We start from the raw sequence: 23,632 nt of genomic DNA, 5'->3' as shown, positions 1-23,632 counted from the left end.
CATATATTTTTCCATTTTAATACTATTCGTGAACTTCATTGGTTTATAGCAACATCTGTTTCGACGCTCCCCCATCCCCATCGCTGCCGCCCCCACTGGTCGGTTTTCCAGAACAAGTGGCAGTTTGCCGTCCAAGAGAGGAATTACTGGCTCAGAGCTGCGTGAAATGTTGCGCCGAAATTGAATCCCAACACACACTGGTAAAAATGGATTTGGAAGTGAAGTGGTTTACATAACAAGGAAAATATTAATGTTCGGTTTGTGGACGATTAGATTTAAGACTGTTGCGTCGGCCAATTCTGATTTAAAATGCATGTAGAGTATATCTGCTCCTCACCCCCAGGGATCGCTCCGTTAACAAGTCGAGGCAGAGTGGAAAATGTTTGTCAAGAGCTGGGATGCCCCGTCTGTTGTTCTACTTTGCTTCATTTCTGGGGCCTTTAAGTCTCTCACGATCTCAAAATATTTCCTGCCCTGGTTCTGAAAATAGCAGATGGAGGCCCCTACTAGTCAGTGCTCGGGGGGCTGTTGTGTCAGAATCAGCAGATAAAAAGTCCCGATTATACAAGGAACGCAGCAACTAGTTTAAACAGAAGACAGACGACCTCCTGGACATGCTGCTCATGCTAGTTAGCCTAGCATCTGTAGCTCTCCTTCTTGAACCATCCAAAGGGTCATCGGATAAACTTCAGTATTTTGATTATCCAATGAGTATCGGATACTTTAAATATCTTTTTATACATGCAAAATAAGATAAAAAATCTGTGTTTAAGACATGACCGTAGTAATCACTATTATATCTCTTTCAATAGGAATCCTGGTAAAAGAAGAATAATCGGGGAGGCAGGCAAACAAGACATTCAAAGCGGTTCATCACACAGCTCTCTGAGACACACACTCTTTTTGTCTTTACGTACAATAGATGGTTTCGTTTGTGTTTGTGTTTGTGTGTGCATGTGTGTTACCACTGGAGACGAGCAAGCCTGCGTTGCCTTCCTTCCCATTTGCTGGAAAAGTAACAATACCACACGCATGAGTCAACCGATGATTGTTGAGATGGCCTGGTAAGTGAAGTTGATTCCTTTAAGATGTCTTTTGCCACTTTTTTTTTTTGTTTTCATCCTCTCTATTTGTTTTTGCTAGGTTTTTATACCTCAAGTGCTCGTCAGCAATTCAGTTCCCCCATCAAATCCTTACAAAACAAACCTTTCTTCACGATATAGAGCTCCTGTTTGAGTATTTTCACAGTATTAATCCTGCTAATTCTGAGTATGGACAAAAATACAAGTGGATGACATTTGGAGATTCTCAGAAATACCGCTTCCCTTCAAGTGTCAGTTATGGTGACATGCTTTCTCTGCGCAAGAATGAATAAATTGCAAACATCTCTTTTTGGTTTACATCAACCAAATATTGTACATGTCATAATAATAACTGTACATGTGAAAGTTGCTTCAGTACAGTTTCAAATAGAGTACTTTTTCTGAACAAACTAGACTCTCTTTGCCCCTTGTTGCCTTTTGAAGTCATCGCTAGCTGGTTTTGGGGGTCTTTTGTGCTAATTTGTTGCAAATCTTCATTATCGTTACCACTTATCCTGCACTCAGGGTCCCAGGGGGCTCTGGAGCCCATCTCCAGTCATTGGGCGAGAGGTGTGGACGCATGACGCCATTCACACCTAGATTTACCCGTCTAGAGAAAACAAGATTTTAATGTTATTTCTGCAATTTCGTACTTTGTACGAGCGTCACTTAAAACAGGGTTTCATCCCAAGCTTTCTTTTTGCTCTGTTCTGAACCTGACCCATTTTGGAACAGACCATCCACATCTTACTTTCCACACTTCAACCTGTCCAGGTCAGAGCCAGGTGTGTGTGACGGCTTTATCCGGGTGTGGTTTTAGTGGCTACTCCGGCAACCATGTTTGTCAAGCAAAGCATGTGAGAGGCGGACTGTTCAATAAAAGAACGACTCTGTGATCGGGTTGCAGGATCCTTGTTTGCTGACTGTATGATCCGGATGTTGGGTCTGCAGCTGTGCTGCTGCACAGCTGCAGACCTTCCCCTGGATCCTGTTCCGTCTAACTCCTTATCCACCGCCCTATGCTTGCTAAAGGTGACCTATGTAGGTAACATGTAAAGATGCTGGTGCTTATCTGCCTTTGCGGCCTTGACGGCTTCCTCTTTCACCCTGAAGATAATCGATTGGCGCCGAAGCCAGCTAGCAAGGGTCTGTACAACCCTTATCTGACGGCCCACACACATTCACACACCAATTGAGAGCCTTGATATGGGCTTCCTGGAAAAATCTCTGGGCCTCTTCTTTTAGCAGCAGCATAAGCTGGTAAGGGTTTGATTATGTCTGTTTAGAAACAGGTAATTGGACTTATGTAAGATGGGAATACATCATCGAAGGGGGGGGGGGGGTGAATTTTGAGACAGACGGACCCGACATCTGATTGCGGTTTAAGGACGACAGACACAGATACCGAGGTGGTCGTCGGGCGGGAGAAGCAGCGTCGTTTTGACGTGCAACAACAGAACTAGTTGACTTTTTGCGTGAAGTCATTGTTATCTCGACCAGGAAAGGTGGGAGCGGGTAACCGTGTTAACCTTGTGCAGGAAAAGCCTCTCCCCAGATAACAAAGGTGTTGGGAGGTTTTATATTAATAACAAAGATCAACGCTTAAATCCACAGCCTACTTGTTTAACTTCCAACACATTAAAGAATGAAAGTTTTAAAGGTCAAGTAAAAGTGTCCGGGTGTCGGGTCGCCTCTTATCCTAAATGAAATCAGACTGAGAAAAAAAAATGTCAATATACCTAAAGAAAGACAAAGACATTGAATCAAGATTTAATTGAAGAAATCCTGACTTTTGAGCAATTTGCTGATAATTTAACAAGTCTTAATGGGGTGATTTTATAAATCTTTGTCTTTTATGAATCATTAGATTAACCAATCTAGTCAAGATATTCTTGACTTGGAATTAGAAGCAACATATAAACAAAGTGGATGTCGGACCTCTTTTTTATTTTTTATTTATTTTTTTTTATTTTACAGTTTCTCTGGAAACATCTTGCGACGTTAAGTCTGATCAGCACCCTTTTAGTTGAGCTCAGGACACAAATATGGGATGCTGGGAGAGATATCAACCCTACTTCCCCAATCTGGACAATGTAATCTATCTGCTTTGTTAATGGTTGAGCTTCAACATGCGTTTCATTACCTTTGAACGTTTATCTGTGCGTATTTCAAGCCTTTTATAAGATAAGCTAATTGGCCCCCCTTTAAACAGAGGGTTATCGGTCTTCCCCTGTTATTATTAGGAACTACAAAGTTTCCAACTTTGAGTTTGTTTAAAGAATCACACCAATAATGTCATTTTGTTTGACTATGTTTCTGTTGGTAATTCACAGGAAAACTCGCTCGACATCTTTGGTGGCCTCCCTCCTCTCAGCGTAAGCCTTCCGTGTTTAGGTTGTAATCTGTTGTAGGTTCGCGGCTTTGTGGCCGGGGGATGTGCATCAGTCGGCGCACAAAGGGGTTTGTCGTCGGGCCTGCACTCCACGTCCTGTCGCATTATGATAATAATAAAAAAAAAGGCTCAGCTTCCCCCTCTGTTGCACCAGCCCACAGATGAAAAACAAATGATTGCAGAGAGCGGAAGCAGCCTTCTCACCTCTGACACAACCCAATGGAAAGACAACAGCGGCGTTAAAAAAAAAAACGTATATGAAGACAAGGGCGGTCGCTTCCAGGAGACGGAGGCCGCGTCGACACCGGCAGATGTTTTCTCCTTCTCCCGAGTCCACGGTCAAAATGCAATTTAAGTCCAGACGAGTCACACGCTCGTGGAGGAGTGCACGGAATATCGCGTGTTTCTGGTATGCGATCATTTCGGCCGATGAGCAGCTGCGAGAGTCATCCATGTCTAACCGATTGCCTCCGGATCATTCTCTCTGCATCACACACACACACTGACAATGGTATTTGTATTCTTATTTTGAAAAAGTAACATCCAAAAGGCTGAAAAAGCAAATTTCTTTTAAAAGTAGCGGAATGATACTTGAGCTACTCTGCACATTGCTGCGTCCCGAGTGAAAAAACATGTTTGGTCGACTTGTAACTACCGTGTTATTACTTGATTCCGCTGGTCTTTCACATTTACGTGGCAGCTTTTCAGATTATTGATTTTTTTTTCATGAAATAATTATGTTTTGATGTAATGTTAAGATTGTCAGCATTTCATTATTATTTCTAAAAGTGTTATGACCAACTAGTTAAAACAAGCTGTAGAAAATATGATTAACACACACACTTATATATAGAAATGATGCAGTCATTGCTATATAACCCTCACGGATATAGTCATAAAATGTTTTGTACTCTGAATACAGCAGTGCCGGTTTAAAAACTTCAAGTTCCGATACTATGAGGACATTTTTCCGATGATAGTTTTGATAGAGACATGCAGGCCGGACGGGAAAGTACTTTCACCTCTCAACACTCTTACTTACAGTGTATAAAAAGTAGGGAAAGAAGTACTTCCCAGCTGCAGGACAAAATTCTTTTTTTAAAACAACATTTTATGAAGAAAATGTGACATTTGTTTACTATATATCACATCTTGCTATCTGTTTTAGCTTCCGCTTCATGGTGCCACGCCTGATTCCTCTTCGTTAAATACAAACAGATTTTACGATGCGATAGAAGACTATCAGCCAGAATGAAAGGAAAGATGTACAAGACAGTGGTGAGACCAGCGATGCTGTTTGGACTAGAAACTGTTACTATGATGAAAAGACAGGAGGCAGAGCTGGAGGTCGCAGAGATGAAGATGTTGGGTTTTTTTTTGGGAGTGACCAGAATGGATAGGATCAGGAATGAGTCTATCAGAGGAACAGATGAGATGGTTCGGCCATGTACAGAGGAGGGATAGTGGATATATTGGTAGACGGATGCTGGAATTGGAGCTGCCAGGCAGGAGGTCTGGAGGAAGACCAAAGAGAAGATTTATGGATGCATTGAGAGAGGATATGAAGATAGTTGGTGTGAGAGAGGAGGATACAGAGAACAGGGTTAGATGGAGAAGGTCTATTTGCTGTGGCGACCCCTGAAGGGAAAATCCCAAAGGAAAAGAAGAAGAAATACAAGCATATTTCCTTTCTTGAATTGAGTTTTTTTTTTTTTTTACACTCATTACAAATGAGAGGAGCCCCTTGGATCCTGCTCTATTAATCCGAGTTTAATAGGGATTCATTCATATGTTAATCTGGTTGTTATCCTTCACACCGCCTACCGGAAGTCAAAACAGACGATCACCCCCTACACACACAAACACACACACACCCACAAACACACACACCCACAGCTTGTTGCCTACAGATGCCCCCCCCCCTCCCCTTCTGCCATACAGACCCTCCTCTTCCTCCTCCTGCAGCGAGGCTTCATTCCCTCCCTCAGAGCCTCCGCCAGTCTTCTCCTCCTCCGCCCCTCTAAAGATCGCCGTTCAAACTGTGAGTTCCGCTTTTCTCTTTTATCTGCAGATTTAAACATCTATGCACGAACTTTTGTTCACTTAATTCTATTTTTTCTTATTTTATAAATGCATGAAACTCAATTTCTCGTGTTTATGCGCTCTGCCAAGAGTTGATCACCGCAAATGGTGTTTCCAGATGTGCCGCGCTGCGCAAGAAAAGAAAAGAAAATCGAAAAATATGATAAAAAAAAAGGACTAACTTGTTTTAGTTTTGTGTTAGTTTATTATATGTTAAATTCTTCTCTGCGAAACGGTGAGATTTCCCTATTTTGGGGCATCCAAGAATTAGAGCGGTGGTTATGTAATACAAGTAAAGGACTAGTGCGTAAAAACTAAAGGAGACACGCATGGGTGGGATGAAGATGATAATGATGATGATCTCCTGGTTTGTTCGTTTTCAAACGCTTTTACTTGCACATAAATCAAGCTCCTGCCCAGCACCCCCTCCCCCCCTCTCCTGCACAAGCCTGGGTAGATGCTTTGGCTGTGAGTGCAGCCGGGAAGCCTCCATTAGTGCATGAGGACTGATGATGCAGCACCAATGACTGACCGGGGAGGCTGCTGGGTTTGATGCCAGCTGAAACCTGAGCTGCAGAGTTTACACACAACCGGACCAACTCCAGGAAACCGGGGACGAGGAGGTTGTTCGGATTGCGTCCGGGTAGTCGGATTGAATCCTCTTAAGTCTTCAATGCACAATAAATGAGACGCAAGGATGAAAGTATGGATGCAAGTTGTGTACAGGAGGATATAGAGCGACATTTGGGTCCTGTCTGGTTTTGAGGAAGTGGAAACTGATGTGGGCGCTGTGGCATCACCGTTTTCCGTCAATTTGACTGCAGCAATAATCCCCTTAAAGCATCTTGTAATCTTGCTCTTGTGTAATCGGGCCAACCAGTAATCTGCATAATCTTGCAAGTGCAGAAGTATGTTCCCATCGCAGGATCACATTTTGTCCCTTGAAATACGTTCAAGTCAGATTTTGTTTGATTAATTTATAGCGTCTTGAAAGAAGTGGTGAAAAGATTATCAGAAACCTAACATTCCCCCGTGGGCAAGTACTCGGTTGGGAGAAAGCTCGCACAGCCGTCCGCCTTGAACGGGCGTGGCCGGATATCGATGAGTTATTTGGAATTGGAACCGAGTCGGTACCAAATTTGGAGCCGATTGTGATGTTTAGCAGACACAAAATTTGATTGGCGGTCTTTCTACACCTGGTAAATAAACATGCGTTGTCTCAGTTGATTGTGAGCACTATGTAATGTGGATAGAAGGTATTTGTTTACCAGTTAAAGGACTTTTTTGGTTATAAATACTCACGCTCCAAGGATCATGAGTAGCCTCTTGTCCCCCTCCGTTGTTTGCAAGGAATCTCACCGATAAAATCACCATAATTACAATTCTTTGTCGCATCATGCGCGTCTTCCGTCAAATTTTCGATTTGGTCGGAATTTTCGAGCTTTGAGACAAATTATTTCCAGGCAAAAACATTTTAATCGAATCTCGCCTATCCCTACTTCCATCTCCATCTCTTTCTCACTCTCCCAGAGCTATAATGGTTTCCCACAAGGAGTTCGTGAACGCTGGGAAGCAGCCCGGGCTGCAGGTGTGGCGCATCGAGAACATGGACCTGAAGCCCGTTCCCAAGGCCCTCCACGGGAACTTCTTCACCGGAGATGCCTACCTGCTGCTCTTCACCACTTCAGCCCCTTCGTACAACATACACATGTGGCTTGGTAAGACACCCTCGGTTTGGATGAATAAAAAAAAAAAAAAAACATACAGTGTTTCTTCACGTTATTCCTGGAAGTATTGACTCTCGGATCGGATATCTAACGTGACGCCCGAAGATCGATTTGTACGCGAGGATGAGCTTTGTTGCCTGAGCTCAGAAAAGTTTCAGGAATTAAGAAGTGAATCTTGAAGCGATAAAAAGGTGGTCAAAAAAACAGAATTGAAACTTCCTCTGAAGTTGACTGCGTATGAATGTAGAACGTGCCGTCAGGGATGAGCAGGTTCGTACACGATGATGGCGGCGGTTTTAGCGAGAACAGAGCTCAGGCTTGCGACGCCGTCTGTCGTCAGAGTCTCCGTCCACAATGCTTCAAAAGCAGCAGCCGGTTGTGAAACAACTTTCGACCGCATCGCTCTTCCTGTTCTGATACGACGCCGTTCATGACGAGGAGGAGACTTCTACTTTCAGCTTGGAAGCTATGACTTTTCTCATGCTCTTTAGATTTTGGGTTATATAATACAAACAAGGCTGAGTCACACGGGGAATACCGCCACCGGTCTCTGCAAGTTTTCCTCACCCAGCAGGCAGGAGACCCGTGAGCTTTCTGCAGCAAATGCACACAATGCATTAATTCTTTGTCCTGACATGATGGAACAGTTTATCCATGTCGTGTGTCGGCATCCAGGTGTGGCCGACGTGATTCAGAGGCTCCATGGTTGACTCAGAGACTAATCCAGGACCCGGCAGCGGGCAGCGGGCCGCGGGCGACTTCTTAGCAACACTTGAGGGCAACAACAGTCCAATACGGTTTTTTCCTTCCTTTCAGGGGACGAGTGTTCGCAGGATGAGAGCGGAGCGGCGGCTATCTTTGCTATGCAGCTGGATGACTTCCTGGGTGGCGGGCCAGTGCAGTACAGAGAGGTGCAGAACTGCGAATCCAACGCCTTCCTTGGATACTTCAAGTCGGGCATTAAGTATCAGGTGAGCATCAGTGTCCAAAAAGGTGTGTGTGTGTTGGGGAAAGGGGGGTGGAAAAGAAGAATACCCTGGATCGTCACCACACCAAGATGGAAAAATCATCAAGCCATTCATGGTAGCTAATTTGGTAGGAAGTACCACAACAAGCACAACTTCATAAGTTATGTTTTTCAGATTTTATCCTTTTTTTATTTCATTTTTTCAAATATGACGTAATTGGAGCTCTCAGAGGCCACGGGGAAACCATGAAAGTGACATTTCAGGAAGCAGATTCACGTTTACAACCCAACAGGACTTTAAAACCGGCGGTTCTGTGTACATAACAACCCCCCGTCTCTGAGCTAAATGCAAACATGAGGACTGTGATAATGTTTGCCCTCTGCAGCGTTCGCTGTGTAGACAGTCTCAGTGCACCATGTCAGGACCTCGTGTTATTACAATAAGCTGCGAAAAATCAAATATAGCTGAACTGTAAGGACTTTAGCATTTGGTCAGGGTGAGATCTTTGAGATATCTGATGCTGTATTTCATTTCCACAACAAAAGGCTGGCCTTAAATTAAGTATCAGCTTACTGCAAGACAGCACATAAATACACGGTTCTTAAGAGACTAAGTAGGGGGTTATTGGCAGTACTTTTGTACACAGAAGTAGACACTTTGTAGTGAGTAACCCAGGTGACAGCGGGTAGCTCCCCTCCCCTGCTGTTGGCGCAGAACACACCGATTCTGAATGTGCCAAATTCAAAGCAGGCCCTCTAAAGTGGATGAAACATCCACAAAGCGCGTGGGCCATTCAGAACAGAGACCGCAATAATGAAACAGTCCCCGACGAAGACGCAGAAATCAGTCGTAGAGTGAGATAATATTCCCGACAGAGACGGTGAGACTGAAGGCGATAGTGACTGAAACGTGGCAGCAAATTTCCTCAGAATTCTCTTTGACCCAGGTGCTGTGTCTAATGATTGGCAGCTAAATAAGCCGATGAGTCTGAAGTTCGCTCTGCTTTTCCCTCTCAGACGTTTACGTCTCGGGGCGTGTCAGTCTGTAACCAAGGCAACCGGGCTGTTCAAAAGGAAACGTTTTGAGAGACACAACCCACTTTTTCAACCGGCTGTCTCTAATTAAAATGCTCTCCTCTAACTTTGGTTGAAAATGATTAACCTAGATACTCATATTCAACTAAAAGTAGAAGGTAGAAACTCTGCCCTGCATGTGAGAAGAAGAAACCCTCACATCCAGCTATTGTTATGCAATATTAGCTTGGAATGGCTATGCAATGGATATTAGAGAACTGAACCGCGCTATTAAGATGTTTTACTGTCAGCTCTTTGTTGTTTTTTTTAGCCCACAAAAATCGGGCAAAAATTCTCAAGCTCATTCCAGTTAATTTGCCAAAGGCCAGATCCATTTCACTGTGAAGGGAGGGGCGCGGGGGGCTGATTTCTTCGTTTTTTTGGTTTAAAACAGACCTTCGCGGAAGAAAGTTTGTTTTTTTTTCGGACGATCGGAAGATTGCAGGATTTTGTGCAGATCTTGTGAAAAGTTTATTTATGAAGACTTGTTACTAGTTTTGGTACCTTTGCAGTCCCTCTTTTGGAATAAACAGTGCCTGTATTGTCTCCATGGAAAATTTTACTGCTTCTCGCTCAAGAAAGGCCGGCAGGCTGAATATGGTTTCCATTTTGTGGTTCAGCAGGCACTCCTCCAGATGCTAACAAGACTCAGTGCCTTTGTGGTTAAATGCCAAGTCCTCAATGGACAGTTTCATAACAAGGAAGTTGCACTCTCATGACCTGACAGGCTGGCTTTAGCTGCTTCACATCGAAAGGTTCTCCAAACATAAGCCATCGCTGTGTACACATTTCTTACTCTGGAAGCGTATGTCTTCATCGTTTCTTTGCGTGTCTTGTAAATACCTGTTCTGTTTTATGGCTTCGCTAAGGATGGCACGTTGCGCGACGGCCCTCCCTCCAAGGTACAACAAAGAACAGACGTGGTTTTGTCCAAAGTCTGATATTATGCCACTTTGAATTTCTCCACATTTAGTGTGTGTGTGTGTGTGTTAGTGCACGTGGAGATCTCCTTACATGGCAAACAAGTTTTTGCCCATCCCTTTGTTTTGGTTATAAAATGAATTTCTTCCTCACCGCCCCCCATGTTTTGAGCTTTTCGTCCCGTCCAATCGTCTGACTCCTTCCATTCAAAGCCCCCGGCAATGTTCAGTGTGAGTGTACATCCAGCAACATCACTGCAGCTCCAAGCCAAATATTTAGTATGATAAAAGAATCGAGCATGTTTTCCTGCCCTGAACAAATATACATATTCAGCGATGCGTAACTTATAGATCCGTGTGACATTAACTCACACGCGCAATGAATCCTTGTCTGGCAGAAAGGTGGCGTCGCGTCCGGTTTTCAACACGTGGTCACCAACGACATGAACGTGAAGCGTCTGCTGCACATCAAGGGTCGGAGGGCCATCAGAGCCACTGAGGTGGAGATGTCCTGGGCCAGCTTCAACAAAGGAGACTGTTTCATCATTGACCTGGGAAAGGTGACTGCAGCTTCCGTTCACTTCCACGCAAACAGATGCATTCACTCACTCGCAACATCGCGTGATAAATTTTCTGGTGAACTTCTGCCACTTTTTTTCCTCATTTCTAGTTAATTTTCTTTTGATGTTTTACCATTGTTTGGCAAGTGTTCATTTGTTTATTTTTAATTGAGTTGAATTTAAGTTGAAATGCATGTAAGGTCATTTTTAATTTACATTTTTATATATCTATAATTATTTTAGGTGATATTCAATTATTATTATTCAACATTTTTAGGTATTTGTTGATATTATTTTAATTTTAATTAATGCCTCCTTATTTACTACTGTTTTGTCTATTTAAAAGTAAGGATAGTTTATAAAGCCATATTAATTTAAGGAGCAATTACAACAGCCAACAGATACAATTTAAAGATTTCAAAATAAAAACAGTATAAAAACAGTACAGTAAGTGGTCCAACATTGGTTGGAATTAAGAACCTGTCATTAAAGTTGCATATTACTACTAGTATGTGCTTCTTCTCTGTCTGTGTTTTCTTCCCCTCTATATCCGTAGACCTCATCAACATTCCTTTGCCTCTTGTCCTCCCCTGCAGGACGTCTATCAGTGGTGTGGCAGCGAGTGTAATCGCTTCGAGAGGCTGAAGGCCTCTGAGGTCGCCATTGACATTCGAGATAATGAGAGAAACGGCCGAGCTAAGCTGCACATGGTGGAAGAGGGAGAGGAACTGCCTCCCATCATACAGGTGATGGGCACGCACGCAGCAACAGATGGACAAACATACACACACATACGGGTGCATGCATATTCCCGATTTTCTCTCTTTTCCCTCGGATCTCACCGACTGTTTCATCCCAATGTTACAAGTGCGGTTGATGTGTTTCCCAGTCAGTGTGCTAGTCAGCGTGGGAACCAAAGGCAACAATGCCATCCTTTGTAATGCTGCTCATGTGCCAACTCCGTGCCAAAGCGGCATTATAATGATTTACAAACAAGGAGGGTAAACTCCATAGTAGCCTCAATTCAGCCCCTAAGAGATTCAATGTTAATCTGGGCTCGTGCAGTATCACTCTGGAACATGGCACCCAAAAGAGACTGGCAAGGGTTTCTTAGTGTAACGCACGTTTGTGTTTTCTGCTATATTTTCAAAATGTAAATGTGAATGTAAAAACAAAGGTACTGTTTCTAGTGAGACGAGTTCTTGGAACAAACAAATAGGTTTTCACGTATTTCTTTATTTCAAGGTGACTCAATTTTACTTGAGTTGCAAAGAATCTTCCAGAAAAATGCATGGGTAGGTAACATGAGCTTGATGCAAAAAAAAAAAACAAAAAAAAAACAAAAAAACTTCATGATTGCAAACCAGAGTCAGTTTATTTTTCACTGTATGGTGAAGTCTTCACCACTAAAGTGATTTCTGTTTTTTTCCTGTAGGTTTTGGGGCCAAAATCCGCCATCGCTCCCAGTACTCCGGACGATGACAAGGTGGACACCTCCAACAGGAAGAAGGGCGCCCTCTACATGGTGAGTCACATGATCGCCTTTTGATTTAAATCAAAGCATTACAAACATTGTGCTTGGATGTCTATTTATGTACATTTTAAAATCTTCAAAAAATAAGCTGGAGGGAACTTGAAGCTAGACATCAGCATATTGGACTGAATCAAGTCTGTTGAAGTCATTTGATTTCCCCATTGACAACATTTGGGAATAGACATTTAACATGGAAATATTTACATTTCAATTTCAGACCGGCTTACCTTATTGTATGAAATTGACTGTTTTTTTTCTTGCAGAATTTTCAGTTGTTTTTTTTTTCTAGTGTCTGACGTTGGTAATCATCTGATGATCCTCCTGTGCTCTGCAGATCTCTGATGCATCCGGCACAATGAAAGTGTCTGCTGTGGCTCCGACTAGTCCTTTCAAACAGGCGATGCTGTCTCCTGAAGAGTGTTACATTCTGGACAACGGAGTGGACAGGAACGTATTCGTGTGGAAAGGTGCCGACATTATCGTCCCATTGCACTAAAGATGCCAACCTCCCGCCCCGCCCCCATCTCTGTGTCTTGAGCTTGTTGAGAACGAGCATTCTCGAAGTAGCATCAAGGACGGTGAAATCGTGATGGCGCTTTTGTGAGTTATAATCCCCCTTGTCATCCTTCTCTTCCTTTAAATCAGGTCCCAAGGCAAACATGTCAGAGCGTAAAGCAGCCATGTCAGCCGGTCAGAAGTTCATCGTGGACAAAGGATACTCTGCAAAGACCCAGGTAAAGTTATCGTAATGTTACATGCTGATGTTGTTAATACTGATGTTGATGCATCTCGAACGTACATCACTGTAATTCTTGCAATTTTCCAAATACAAATCAGTGAAATCCCACCCTGTCTGGACGGTTTCTCCTGCAGATCCAGGTGATTCCTGCCGGAGCAGAGACGACCCTGTTCAAGCAATTCTTCAGTGACTGGAGGGACAAAGATGAGACCACCGGCCCAAGTAAGGCTTACACCATCGGACGCATCGCCAAAGTGGAACAGGTGCCCTTCGATGCGTCCTCCCTGCACTCCAACAAGGCCATGGCCGCTCAGCATGGCATGGTGGATGATGGCAAGGGCAAAGTGCAGGTGAGGTTATTTATTTATGTCCGTACCATAGAGGTTGAGGTTCTAGTTGTACAGTCACTTTATTTTTTTGCGCTATGACATTCCAGAGGGGACTACTATACATCCTCCCTTACTGCATTTGTTAAATAAATGAAATTAGTTATAATTGCAATATTGTAATATTGGCTACTGTATTTTTTATTTTTTTCACCAGACTTGTTTCAGGTTCGGAGAAAAAGCATTTGAAAAGTTTAAAAAAATCCTTCCGTGTAAATATCTCATGTTACAAATGGATTATAACGGATAGGTTACAGACAAGTGCGGCCTATATAGGTGCAATTTTTTTTTCTAATATTCAGGCGCTCTCAATATTCCAAAAGTCATGGCACTTGAAGTACATTTTGATGGTTAAAGTCTTTCAAAATACAGGACTTGTTAAGGTTTTTCATGCTTTTACTGACACAAATGATCTAAACACCATATTGGATACCTGCTCATGAAATAGTGAAGACTAAGTAGTCTGTCCTCCCATTAGATTTGGCGCGTGGACAACGGCGAGAAGGTGGCTGTGGATCCGTCTTCTTATGGCCACTTTTATGGAGGAGACTGCTACCTCATCCTGTACAGCTACAGACTGGGTGGCCCGGAGCGACACATTATATACACTTGGTGTGTATGCATTAGTCTGTGTCTGAATACATGCATATGTAAATACACAAGCATAGAATCAATGGCAATATTGCATGCGCAGTTCTTTCCCTTCAATACTATGAGTTAGAAGCAGTGCTCATTAAGCCAGCCTGCAAAACATGAAACTGTGTGTGTGTTCTTTGGTCAGGCAGGGGCTGAAGTGCACACAGGATGAGCTGGCTGCTTCAGCGTTCCTTACAGTAAAACTGGATGACTCAATGGGAGGAGCCCCAGTTCAGGTATGTGCTTGTTCATTGTCACTTTATTAACATTAGTTTGACCAAAAGTTCCTGCATACTCACTACTGGGGGTTGCCGTTCGTGTTCTTAAAAACTTAAAAAATGATTAGAATAAGAACTCATCTCCTTTACCTCCAGACATAACCGCCGTTAAGATGTTTTTTCTGCTGCCGGAGATGCAATGAGACAAACAAGATTTGGCAAAAGATTTTTTGTTTAGACAGTCCGCTTCTCAAGATCTTAAAAAAACCCAGGGTGTTCTCTAGGAGATGTTTGGCAAACAGAGTCATCATCTTACATTCCAGCGATGACAAAACCAATTGTGTGCACAATTCAAAATTGACATCCTTTGCACAAATAACATTTAACAGACTATTTGTGAAAAAAAAAAATCCATTGTTGATATTAACAAAACAATGGTTCAAAAATGAAAAGGGAATGTGTTGATTTAAGTAAAAAAGCCAGACTCCCCTTGACGTTCTTTGTGCCAGTATTGGTAGGTTCGACTCCTGCACTTTGCGCTATAAATTAAAATGACACAAGAAAACCAGCAGAGGGCAATGTTTGTTTAAATTCCAATTGCACACTGCTCATCCCTGTACAAATCGCTTCTCTGTCTGCCAACAGTCGGCCAACAAGTGGTGATACATCACCCTTAGTGGATTCAACTCGAGACTCATAATGGTCAATTTAACTGCTCCATTTTGAAACAATAACATTCTTTTAGATCAGCCTGAAACATCAGAAAGCAATGCTGACAGTGAATCACAGCACATGCAAGTTTCTGCCTGTCTGCAGTTTGGATTGCAGAAAATACTGTAACCGGTCCAGAGAAAAATGATCTCAACCATATCCAGTTGCATTTATCAGACGTCAGGACTAAATTGTTTCAACGTAGTGAGAAATTAATAATGATCCACAGGTGAGAGTGACCCAGGGTCAGGAGCCGCCCCACCTGATGAGCCTGTTCCAGGGTAAACCCATGGTCATCCACAGCGGGGGAACGTCACGTAAAGGTGGACAGACTCAGGCGGGCAGCACCCGCCTCTTCCACATCAGGAAGAGCTCCTCTAACGCCACCCGAGCTGTGGAGGTGAGCCAAGTTCTGCCAAGGCGCTTCAGCGTTTTAATCGGGGAGGATTCTCAGACTTTCCGCTTGACGACAAACAAACAATTCTTCGGTCATTTATTGCAAATCCTTAGTTTTGTTGTTTCCAGGTAATGTCATTTCAATTTTGAGGTTATTTTTTTTGTAAATCACTTTGATTTTCTGCTAATTTGAGGTATATTCATGCCTTTTTTGGGGTGATTTGTTATCAAATTCGAGGTCATTTCTTTTGGACTTTGGAGAGATTGGTCAAAAAAAATTTTCAATGATTTATTAATTATTTATAGCTAATTTCTGCACGTGTTTCCACAGGTGGAGCCCTCTGCCCCAAATCTGAACACAAATGATGTGTTTGTGCTGAAATCCCCAAGCGGCCTGTTTGTGTGGCGGGGCCAGGGGGCCAGCGATGACGAGATGGATGCTGCCAAGCATGTGGTGGGCTTCCTTGGCGGCAGCCCCAGTCAGGTGTCAGAGGGCAAGGAGCCAGGTACGCATCCCCAAGGGGTCAACTACTTTACCAAAACCATTTCAAAACCTCGAGCAAAGCCTCACATGTTTGGTACCTCGTAAATAACCTGAGAATTTAAGTCATAATCACGAAGGAATAAGGGTTTTGAATGGCTAAGCACAGTTTGAACATCAGGGATGGCGCTTGCAGAAATTCTACGCAAAAACTATGATGCTACATTTTAAAAAGTGGCATTTTTCTGCATAAAAACCTAAAAGGATTTAATTTTTTAATTATATAATAGACTTCTGGACTCAGTTGCATTTTGATTTTAAAAGCACAGCCATAAAATTTACTTAGTGTTGGACTGTGTTCCAAATTAACATGAACTGCTTTGACTGACGTGTCTGAAGTGGCAGACTTTTTAAATTCAGACTATTAACCACCACGCAGCCAGATTAATATAACGGAATCACTCCAAAAGATCTATCCCTCCTTACAAATTGAGTCTATGGCTCACGGGACGACAAATAAGTCAATAGGTCACAGAAATCGGGCTGCTTTAAGTGCCCTTAAGAATCACGGGTGTCTGGAAGACTTGTTTTGCATCCTGTTCAGCGCAAAGAACTTGAGATAACGTAACTGGAGCTGATGTTGGAATTTTCTCTCCTCCAGCTGCGTTCTGGTCAGCTCTGGGTGGCAAGAGGGACTACCAGACATCCAAAAGTCTGCGGAACGTGATCAAACCTCCACGCCTGTTCGGCTGCTCCAACAAAAGTGGAAGGCTTTGCGTAAGTCGCAGAGGATCTACTTTCCTCCCTAACTAAGAGCTAACCTTTTATATGAGCTCGGTTGCAGTGTCAATATGTAAATAGTTCATTCTAAACAACAATGTAAAGTATGTCATCTAATTATTTGTACTTAATTGACCCTTTCTTTTCCCTTCTGCCCATTTTTAACAGTGCGACTCGATTGTTTTTGAGAATGAACTCTATGTGAATGTGCTTGTGCTCAAACCTACACATCCTGTGTCATGGTCAGGTGGAAGAAGTACCAGGGGATTTCACTCAGTCAGACTTGGCTACCGATGATGTCATGCTCCTGGATACCTGGGACCAGGTATGATGAGCCTTCTGGTGTCAAATTCAGAAATTCTTCATGGATGAAATAGAGGATTATATAAATGTGTGTAGAACATTCATCCCTATAAGCCAATGACCATCTTGAGGTATTACTCATTACTATACTTCTTCTTCTTCTTCTTTCGGCTTTTCCCGTTAGGGGTCGCCACAGCGAGTCAACTTTCTCCATCTAACCCTATTCTCTGTATCTTCCTCTCTCACACCAGCTACTTTCATATCCTCTCTCACTACGTCCATAAATCTTCTCTTTGGTCTTCCTCGAGACCTCTTGCCTGGCAGCTCCAATTCCAGCATCCGTCTACCAATATATTCACTATCTCTTCTCTGTACATGACCGAACCATCTCAGTCTGGCTTCTCTGACCTTCTCTCCAAAACATCGAACATGTGCCGTCCCTCTGATAGATTCATTCCTGATCCTATCCATCCTGGTCACTCCCAAAGAGAACCTCAACATCTTCATCTCTGCAACCTCTAGTTCTGCCTGCTGTCTTTTGGTCATTGTAACAGTTTCTAGTCCATACATCATCGCTGGTCTCACCACTGTCTTGTACACCTTTCCTTTTATTCTGGCCGATAGTCTTCTATCACATAGTACCCCTGACACTTTTCTCCACCCATTCCAACCTGCTTGGACCCGTCTCTTCACCTCTTTTCCGCACTCTCCGTTGCTCTGGACTGTTGACCCTAAGTACCTGAAATCCTCCAGCTTCTTGATCTCCATTCCCTGTAGCCTCACCGCTCCACCCGAGTTCCTCTCATTCACACACATATATTCTGTCTTGCTGCGACTAACTTTCATTCCTCTCCTTTCCAGAGCATACCTCCACCTCTCTAGATTTTCCTCTACCTGTTGTCTGCTCTCACTACAGATCACAATGTCATCCGCAAACATCATGGTCCATGGGGATTCCTGTCTAACTTCATCTGTCAGCCTATCCATCACCATTGCAAACAAGAAGGGGCTCAGTGCTGATCCCTGATGGAGTCCCACCTCCACCTTGAACTTCTCTGTTACCCCTACAGCACACCGTACCAGTGTCTCACAGCTAGCATACATGTCCTGCACCAGTCCAACATACTTCTCTGCCACTCCAGACTTCCTCATACAATACCAGAGCTCCTCTCTTGGCACCCTGTCATATGCTTTTTCTAGGTCTACAAAAACGCAGTGCAACTCCCTCTGGCCTTCTCTGTACTTTTCTATTAGCATTCTCAACGCAAATACTGCATCTGTAGTACTCTTCCTAGGCATGAAGCCATACTGCTGTTCACAAATGCTGACTTCTGCTCTCAGTCTAGTTTCCACTACTCTTTCCCATAACTTCATTGTATGGCTCATCAACTTTATCCCTCTGTAGTTGCCACAATTCTGCACATCCCCTTTATTCTTAAAAATAGGCACCATCACACTTTGTCTCCATTCTTCAGGCATCTTCTCACTCTCTAAGATCCTGTTGAATAATCTAGTCAGAAAATCTACCGCTGCCTCTCCTAGACACTTCCACACCTCCACAGGTATATCATCAGGACCAACTGCTTTTCCACTCTTCATCCTCTTCAATGCCTTCCTCACTTCACTTTTACTAATTTTTGCTACTTTGTGGTCTACAATAGTCACCTCTTCTACCCTTGCCTCTCTTTCATTTTCCACATTCATCAGTTCTTCAAAGTACTCTTTCCATCTTCCCATCACTCTTCTAGCATCTGTCAATACATTTCCCTCTCTGTCCTTTATCACCCGGACCTGTTGTACATCCTTTGCATCTTTATCTCTCTGTTTCGCCAACCTGTATAGATCATTCTCACCCTCCTTACTATCCAACCGAGCATACAAGTCATCATAAGCCCTTTGTTTTGCCTTTGCTACCTCTATCTTTACCTTTCGCCGCACCTCCCTGAACTCCTGTCTGTTCTCTTCAGTCCTCTCAGTATCCCACTTCTTCTTCGCTAACCGCTTTCTCTGTATACACTCCTGCACTTCCTCATTCCACCACCAAGTCTCCTTATCTACTTTCCTTCCAGATGACACACCAAGTACTCTTTTACCTGTCTCCCTGATAACACTAGCTGTAGTTGTCCAATCATCTGGAAGCTCACCCTGACCACCCAGACCCTTTCTCAACTCCTCCCTGAAAACCATGCAACACTCCTCCCTTTTCAGCTTCCACCATTTTGTCCTCTGCTCTGCCTTTGTCCTCTTCATCTTCCTTGTCACCAGAGTCATCCTACAAACCACCATCCTATGCTGTCTGGCTACACTCTCACCTACAACTACTTTGCAGTCACTAATCTCTTTCAGGTTACCTCGTCTATACAAGATGTAGTCTACCTGCGTGCTCCTACCTCCGCTCTTATAAGTTACCCTATGTTCCTGTTTTTTCTGGAAAAAGGTGTTCACTACAGCCATTTCCATCCTTTTTGCAAAATCTACCACCATCTGTCCCTCTGCATTCCTATCCTGGATACCAAATCTGCCCATCACTTCTTCATCCCCTCTATTGCCTTCACCGACATGTCCATTGAAGTCTGCACCAATGACCACTCTCTCATTTCTGGGAATATTCTGCATCACTTCATCTAACTCATTCCAGAACTTCTCCTTCTCTTCAGATTCACATCCCACCTGCGGGGCATAGCCACTAATAACATTGAGCATCACACCTTCGATTTCCAGTTTCAGACTCATAAGTCTATCTGACATTCTTTTCACCTCTAGGACGTTCCTAACAAACTCCTCCTTCAAGATAACTCCTACTCCATTTCTCTTCTTGTCAGTACCATAATAGTACAACTTAAAGCCTGCTCCTAAGCTTCTAGCCTTACTACCTTTCCACCTGGTCTCCTGGACACACAGTATATCCACCTTCCTTCTCTGCATCATGTCGACCAGCTCTCTACCTTTTCCTGTCATAGTCCCAACATTCAAAGTCCCTACTCTCAGTCCCAGACTCTTTCCCTTCCTCCTCTCTCTCTGCTTCCGAACACGCACTCCACCTCTTCTTCTTGTTCTTGTTCTTCGACCCACAGTAGCCCAATTTCCATTAGTACCCTGTAGGTCATCAGTACCAATGGCGGTCGTTGTTAACCCGGTCCGCGACCGATCCGGTATGGTATAGTTTTGGTTGTCTCGCATATTTGGTTTTGGCAAAAGTTTTACGCCGGATGCCCTTCCTGACGCAACCCTCTGCATTTATCCGGGCTTGGGACCGGCACAGGGAGACACTGCTCCGTGCCCCCCCAAGGCAGGCTTGGAGAGGCACGGGCCAGTGCCGCCCTGAGGCTGCATTATTACTCATTACTATACTATATGGCTTTATTCTGTGCATGTAAACTGTTCTGGGAAATGAATAAGAACACTTTGGCTAGAATTAAATTATGCCAGTCCATTTGCTTACATTGGGCTTAAATAAGCTTTCTAGTTTACTTCATCTAAGTCACTCTGTTTTCCTCCTCCCCCATAGATCTTCCTTTGGGTAGGCAGTGACGCCAATGCAGTGGAAAGGAGTGGCGCTCCCAAAATAGGTTGGTCGCACTAAAACTCTAACAGATGGAAATCATACATGTCTTAAATTGGACATTTGCTGCCAGAAAGTACACCGTAGCTGTTGAGCACAGATCAAGTAGGGTTTTCAAGTCATCCTGCGTCCCACAGTGGATGACAGTATCTTCTTTGTGAAGGAGAATTTAGCTCTGTCCATGCTTAACACTGACTGCTTCACTAAAACGGAATTAAGCACAATTTCCAGCTCAGTTTGAGGCTTAAAATATTTCTAAATATGTTAATCTGAGGCTTATTTTTGCACCTTGCCGAATAAGGCAGTTACAGTGGCAAAAGAGGTCCGACTTATAATAACTAGGTCAAAGACTGTACAATTTCTAATTCTGCATGTTTCGTTCAGTGGTGAGTTGTATGAAAATTATTGTTATTTTCATTTGTGTCCAACAAGGTATACGTCTTTAGAAAAGGCCATTTCATTGTGTTTCCATTGTTTATTTAAGGATCTCCCGCCAGCAGAATAAGACAGTCAGTATTGGATATGAAGTGATGCTGATGTCCACCATGTGTTACTTGTGACCAACTCGCAGAGATGGTTCATAAACATTTGCCAATTCATGGACATGACTTTTCACGTTGTTAGATGAATATTGTTATGATTTTACAGTCTCTAAAATGTAACATAACAATGTAAGAGGGATGATAAAAAAACTTGTCTGGCTTCACACAAAACAAACCCTGTTCTATGGAAATTCAGATGAACCTTCATACCTGTCTGAGTCACGTAAACTAATAAAGGTAATTGTGAATCATGTCTTTTCAAAGATAATGTAGTTATTATAGTTATCAAAGGTTTTGACCCTTATTTAATACATGTAAAAAGAAAAGGAACAGAACATGAGTGAGACCGAATAAAAGAGAGACCAGGACAGTGTCAGAAAATAAGGTGCAAAACAATTAAATAAGCATATTAAATCTGTGACGTCATGTTGTAACAAAATGCTTTTAGGTTCTTCCCTAAGTGATTTTAAATAAGTTTGGAAGTAAGCAACTTGTCATATTCCTTTTAAGGCAAAAGTTGTGATTTTATATCAGTTTCTGAGAGAAGGCTTTGTAAACTTTCCATAGAAATTTGTTTTCCAACAATACAGAATACTAATGATGATGACAGTGATGTGAGACTTTCATATTTTACCACATGCTCCTGCTCTTGTATCTGTTCTGTAGCAAAAGAGTACGTGGACTCAGACCCGTCCGGTCGTAGAGGACTCCCCATCACCACCATCAAACAGGGGCTGGAGCCTCCAACCTTCATCGGCTGGTTCCAGGGTTGGGACAGCAAGATGTGGGACAAAGATCCACTGGAAAGAATCCGTGGCAAATTCTAAACGTCAAACTACAGACTCTTTTCTTCCACTTCCACACCTCGCCTATCCAGCCGCTATTGCGATATAGTTATTGCACCTCCAATCCCCAAGTGCCAGAAACAATGTAATCACTGCAAACTGGAAGGGCTTGCTCTGCTTTGGTCGTGGTGCAGGGCACCGGGCTTCATTGACGCGAATGTTTCGCACCAGTTGTCTCCTTAGTTTCTCTTGCAGCATCACTTTTTATTTGGCAGACGTGGTTTATTAATTTGACGCATCCAGCAGCTTGTCGCCTTCACATGTCGCCCACTGAGGCTCTAATTTAAATATTCAGCTCATTACCTATTCAGACTCTTTTCTTTTTTCATTCCTTAAAAATACATGTTTGTTTCAAGGACATCATCAACATCATCTATCCATTTATTCCACTGCCATATCGTGTCCATATGTGTTGTGCTTTTTTTGTTTTTATTATTGGTACTACATTATTGGATTATTGTATTACAAGAATTGCATGCTGCATTTTTTTATCACTCTACCAGTGACTTTCAGAAAGGCCTACAGTTGTATTCTTCAACTCTATATGACATGTAGCTGAAATGCTCAGATGGATGGCTTTTGAATAAAACTCCCAGAGTTTCAGGCATGTGTTATGTGTGGTCATTTTCAGAGACTGTGGATTCTGAATGTGCAATAATCCAAATTCGGCATACATAGACTTTTGGCTTTATGAGACAGAGCTCACCGAGTTCATTTTTCTCTCCTCTCTCTCTCTCTCTCTTGAGAAGAGAGGATGGGATCTCGCTGCATCTCACAGCATCTGTCTTGAGTTAAAGGAGGACATGAAAGTGGAGAGTACAGACACTCAGGTCCTCTTTTCAGGAAAGAAACAGCTGCAAACATGACATGCCCAAGATTTTCCTCACACACCGTGTTACTCGTGTACAGTGTGTGAATACATACATCCGCACTGGCTGACATCAAGCCAAATCCAAACGAGAACATTCACTCATGGCCTCGGCTGCTGGGTAATAAGCAAGATTTGATCCGGTGAATTGATTAAAGTTTGCGTTTGGAAATAGGATGACAGAAAATTTTAAAGAAAACTAGTTTTGTTTTTGTTTTACGAGCAAAAACAGGATAGTCAACAGTTGTTATTTAAAACGAGGGAGGGATACAGAGCGGTCTGTCTCAGGGATGGGATAAGGGGCTGCAGATTAAAACCTTGAATTCCTGCAGGAGTGCAGTTGTGTCATTATTCATATTTCATATTCATATGTCTGAGTCCACCAAACAGCAGGCATCATGTATAAGGAGCCTCCCCAGCTGTCGGAGAGGGTTTAGACCTATTTCTAGGATTTTCTTTTTTTTGGGTGATGGTGGTGGTACGTTATTCGGATCACTGTTTTAATCGTCGTTTAATCTGGATCATTTCTAAAAGGTTACAAAGTTGAAGTCAGGATGGCAGAAAGGAGATTTTGATAGGTTGCAATGCTTCACGGTGGAGATTTAACAACCCCCCCGCACTCGCCTCTAGACGCGAATCGAGAGGAGATTTGGAGGGCAGACCTTTGACGTTTGTTGACGACAATATATAAGCGTAGACATGAAAACGACTTACTTTAAATAGCACCGGACAACAGCGGCGCTATTCCCGGCGCCGGACGACACGGTAACCCGCATCACCGCCGCCTGTATAGCAATGCGGCGGCGCTCGGCGGATCTCCCCCCCAG

At 43.2% G+C, this 23,632-nt stretch overlaps 1 protein-coding gene across 1 annotated transcript; it reads left to right on the top strand.

Moving 5' to 3' along the window:
• Positions 1 to 5,409: 5,409 nt before the first annotated feature.
• On the top strand, positions 5,410 to 22,540 carry scinlb (scinderin like b). The gene is made up of 17 exons (XM_086172553.1): positions 5,410 to 5,515; positions 7,087 to 7,274; positions 8,100 to 8,254; positions 10,643 to 10,804; positions 11,401 to 11,550; positions 12,240 to 12,329; positions 12,673 to 12,805; positions 12,984 to 13,072; positions 13,212 to 13,427; positions 13,942 to 14,075; positions 14,245 to 14,335; positions 15,258 to 15,428; positions 15,756 to 15,930; positions 16,567 to 16,682; positions 16,933 to 17,010; positions 20,497 to 20,557; positions 21,759 to 22,540. The coding sequence occupies exons 2-17, from the start codon at positions 7,094 to 7,096 to the stop codon at positions 21,917 to 21,919; spliced, it is 2,163 nt and encodes a 720-aa protein (XP_086028679.1). The 5' UTR covers positions 5,410 to 5,515; positions 7,087 to 7,093; the 3' UTR covers positions 21,920 to 22,540.
• The last annotated feature ends 1,092 nt before the right edge of the window (positions 22,541 to 23,632 follow it).

The sequence above is a fragment of the Fistularia commersonii genome, chromosome 25, assembly GCF_037954325.1.
Source record: "Fistularia commersonii isolate RoL2024-O1a breed Wild chromosome 25, RoL_Fcom_v1.0, whole genome shotgun sequence".
NCBI lineage: Eukaryota > Metazoa > Chordata > Actinopteri > Syngnathiformes > Fistulariidae > Fistularia > Fistularia commersonii.
The sequence above is the reverse complement of the archived record's forward strand: the minus strand, read 5'-3'. Positions and strand labels throughout refer to the sequence as shown.

Excerpts from the sequence above, each read along its gene's own strand:
- scinlb (XM_086172553.1), top strand. The coding sequence starts at position 7,094 with ATGGTTTCCCACAAGGAGTTCGTGAACGCTGGGAAGCAGCCCGGGCTG. Across the intron at positions 12,330-12,672 it reads AGAAGGGCGCCCTCTACATG|ATCTCTGATGCATCCGGCAC; the intron begins GTGAGTCACATG and ends TGTGCTCTGCAG. Across the intron at positions 13,073-13,211 it reads GATACTCTGCAAAGACCCAG|ATCCAGGTGATTCCTGCCGG; the intron begins GTAAAGTTATCG and ends TTTCTCCTGCAG.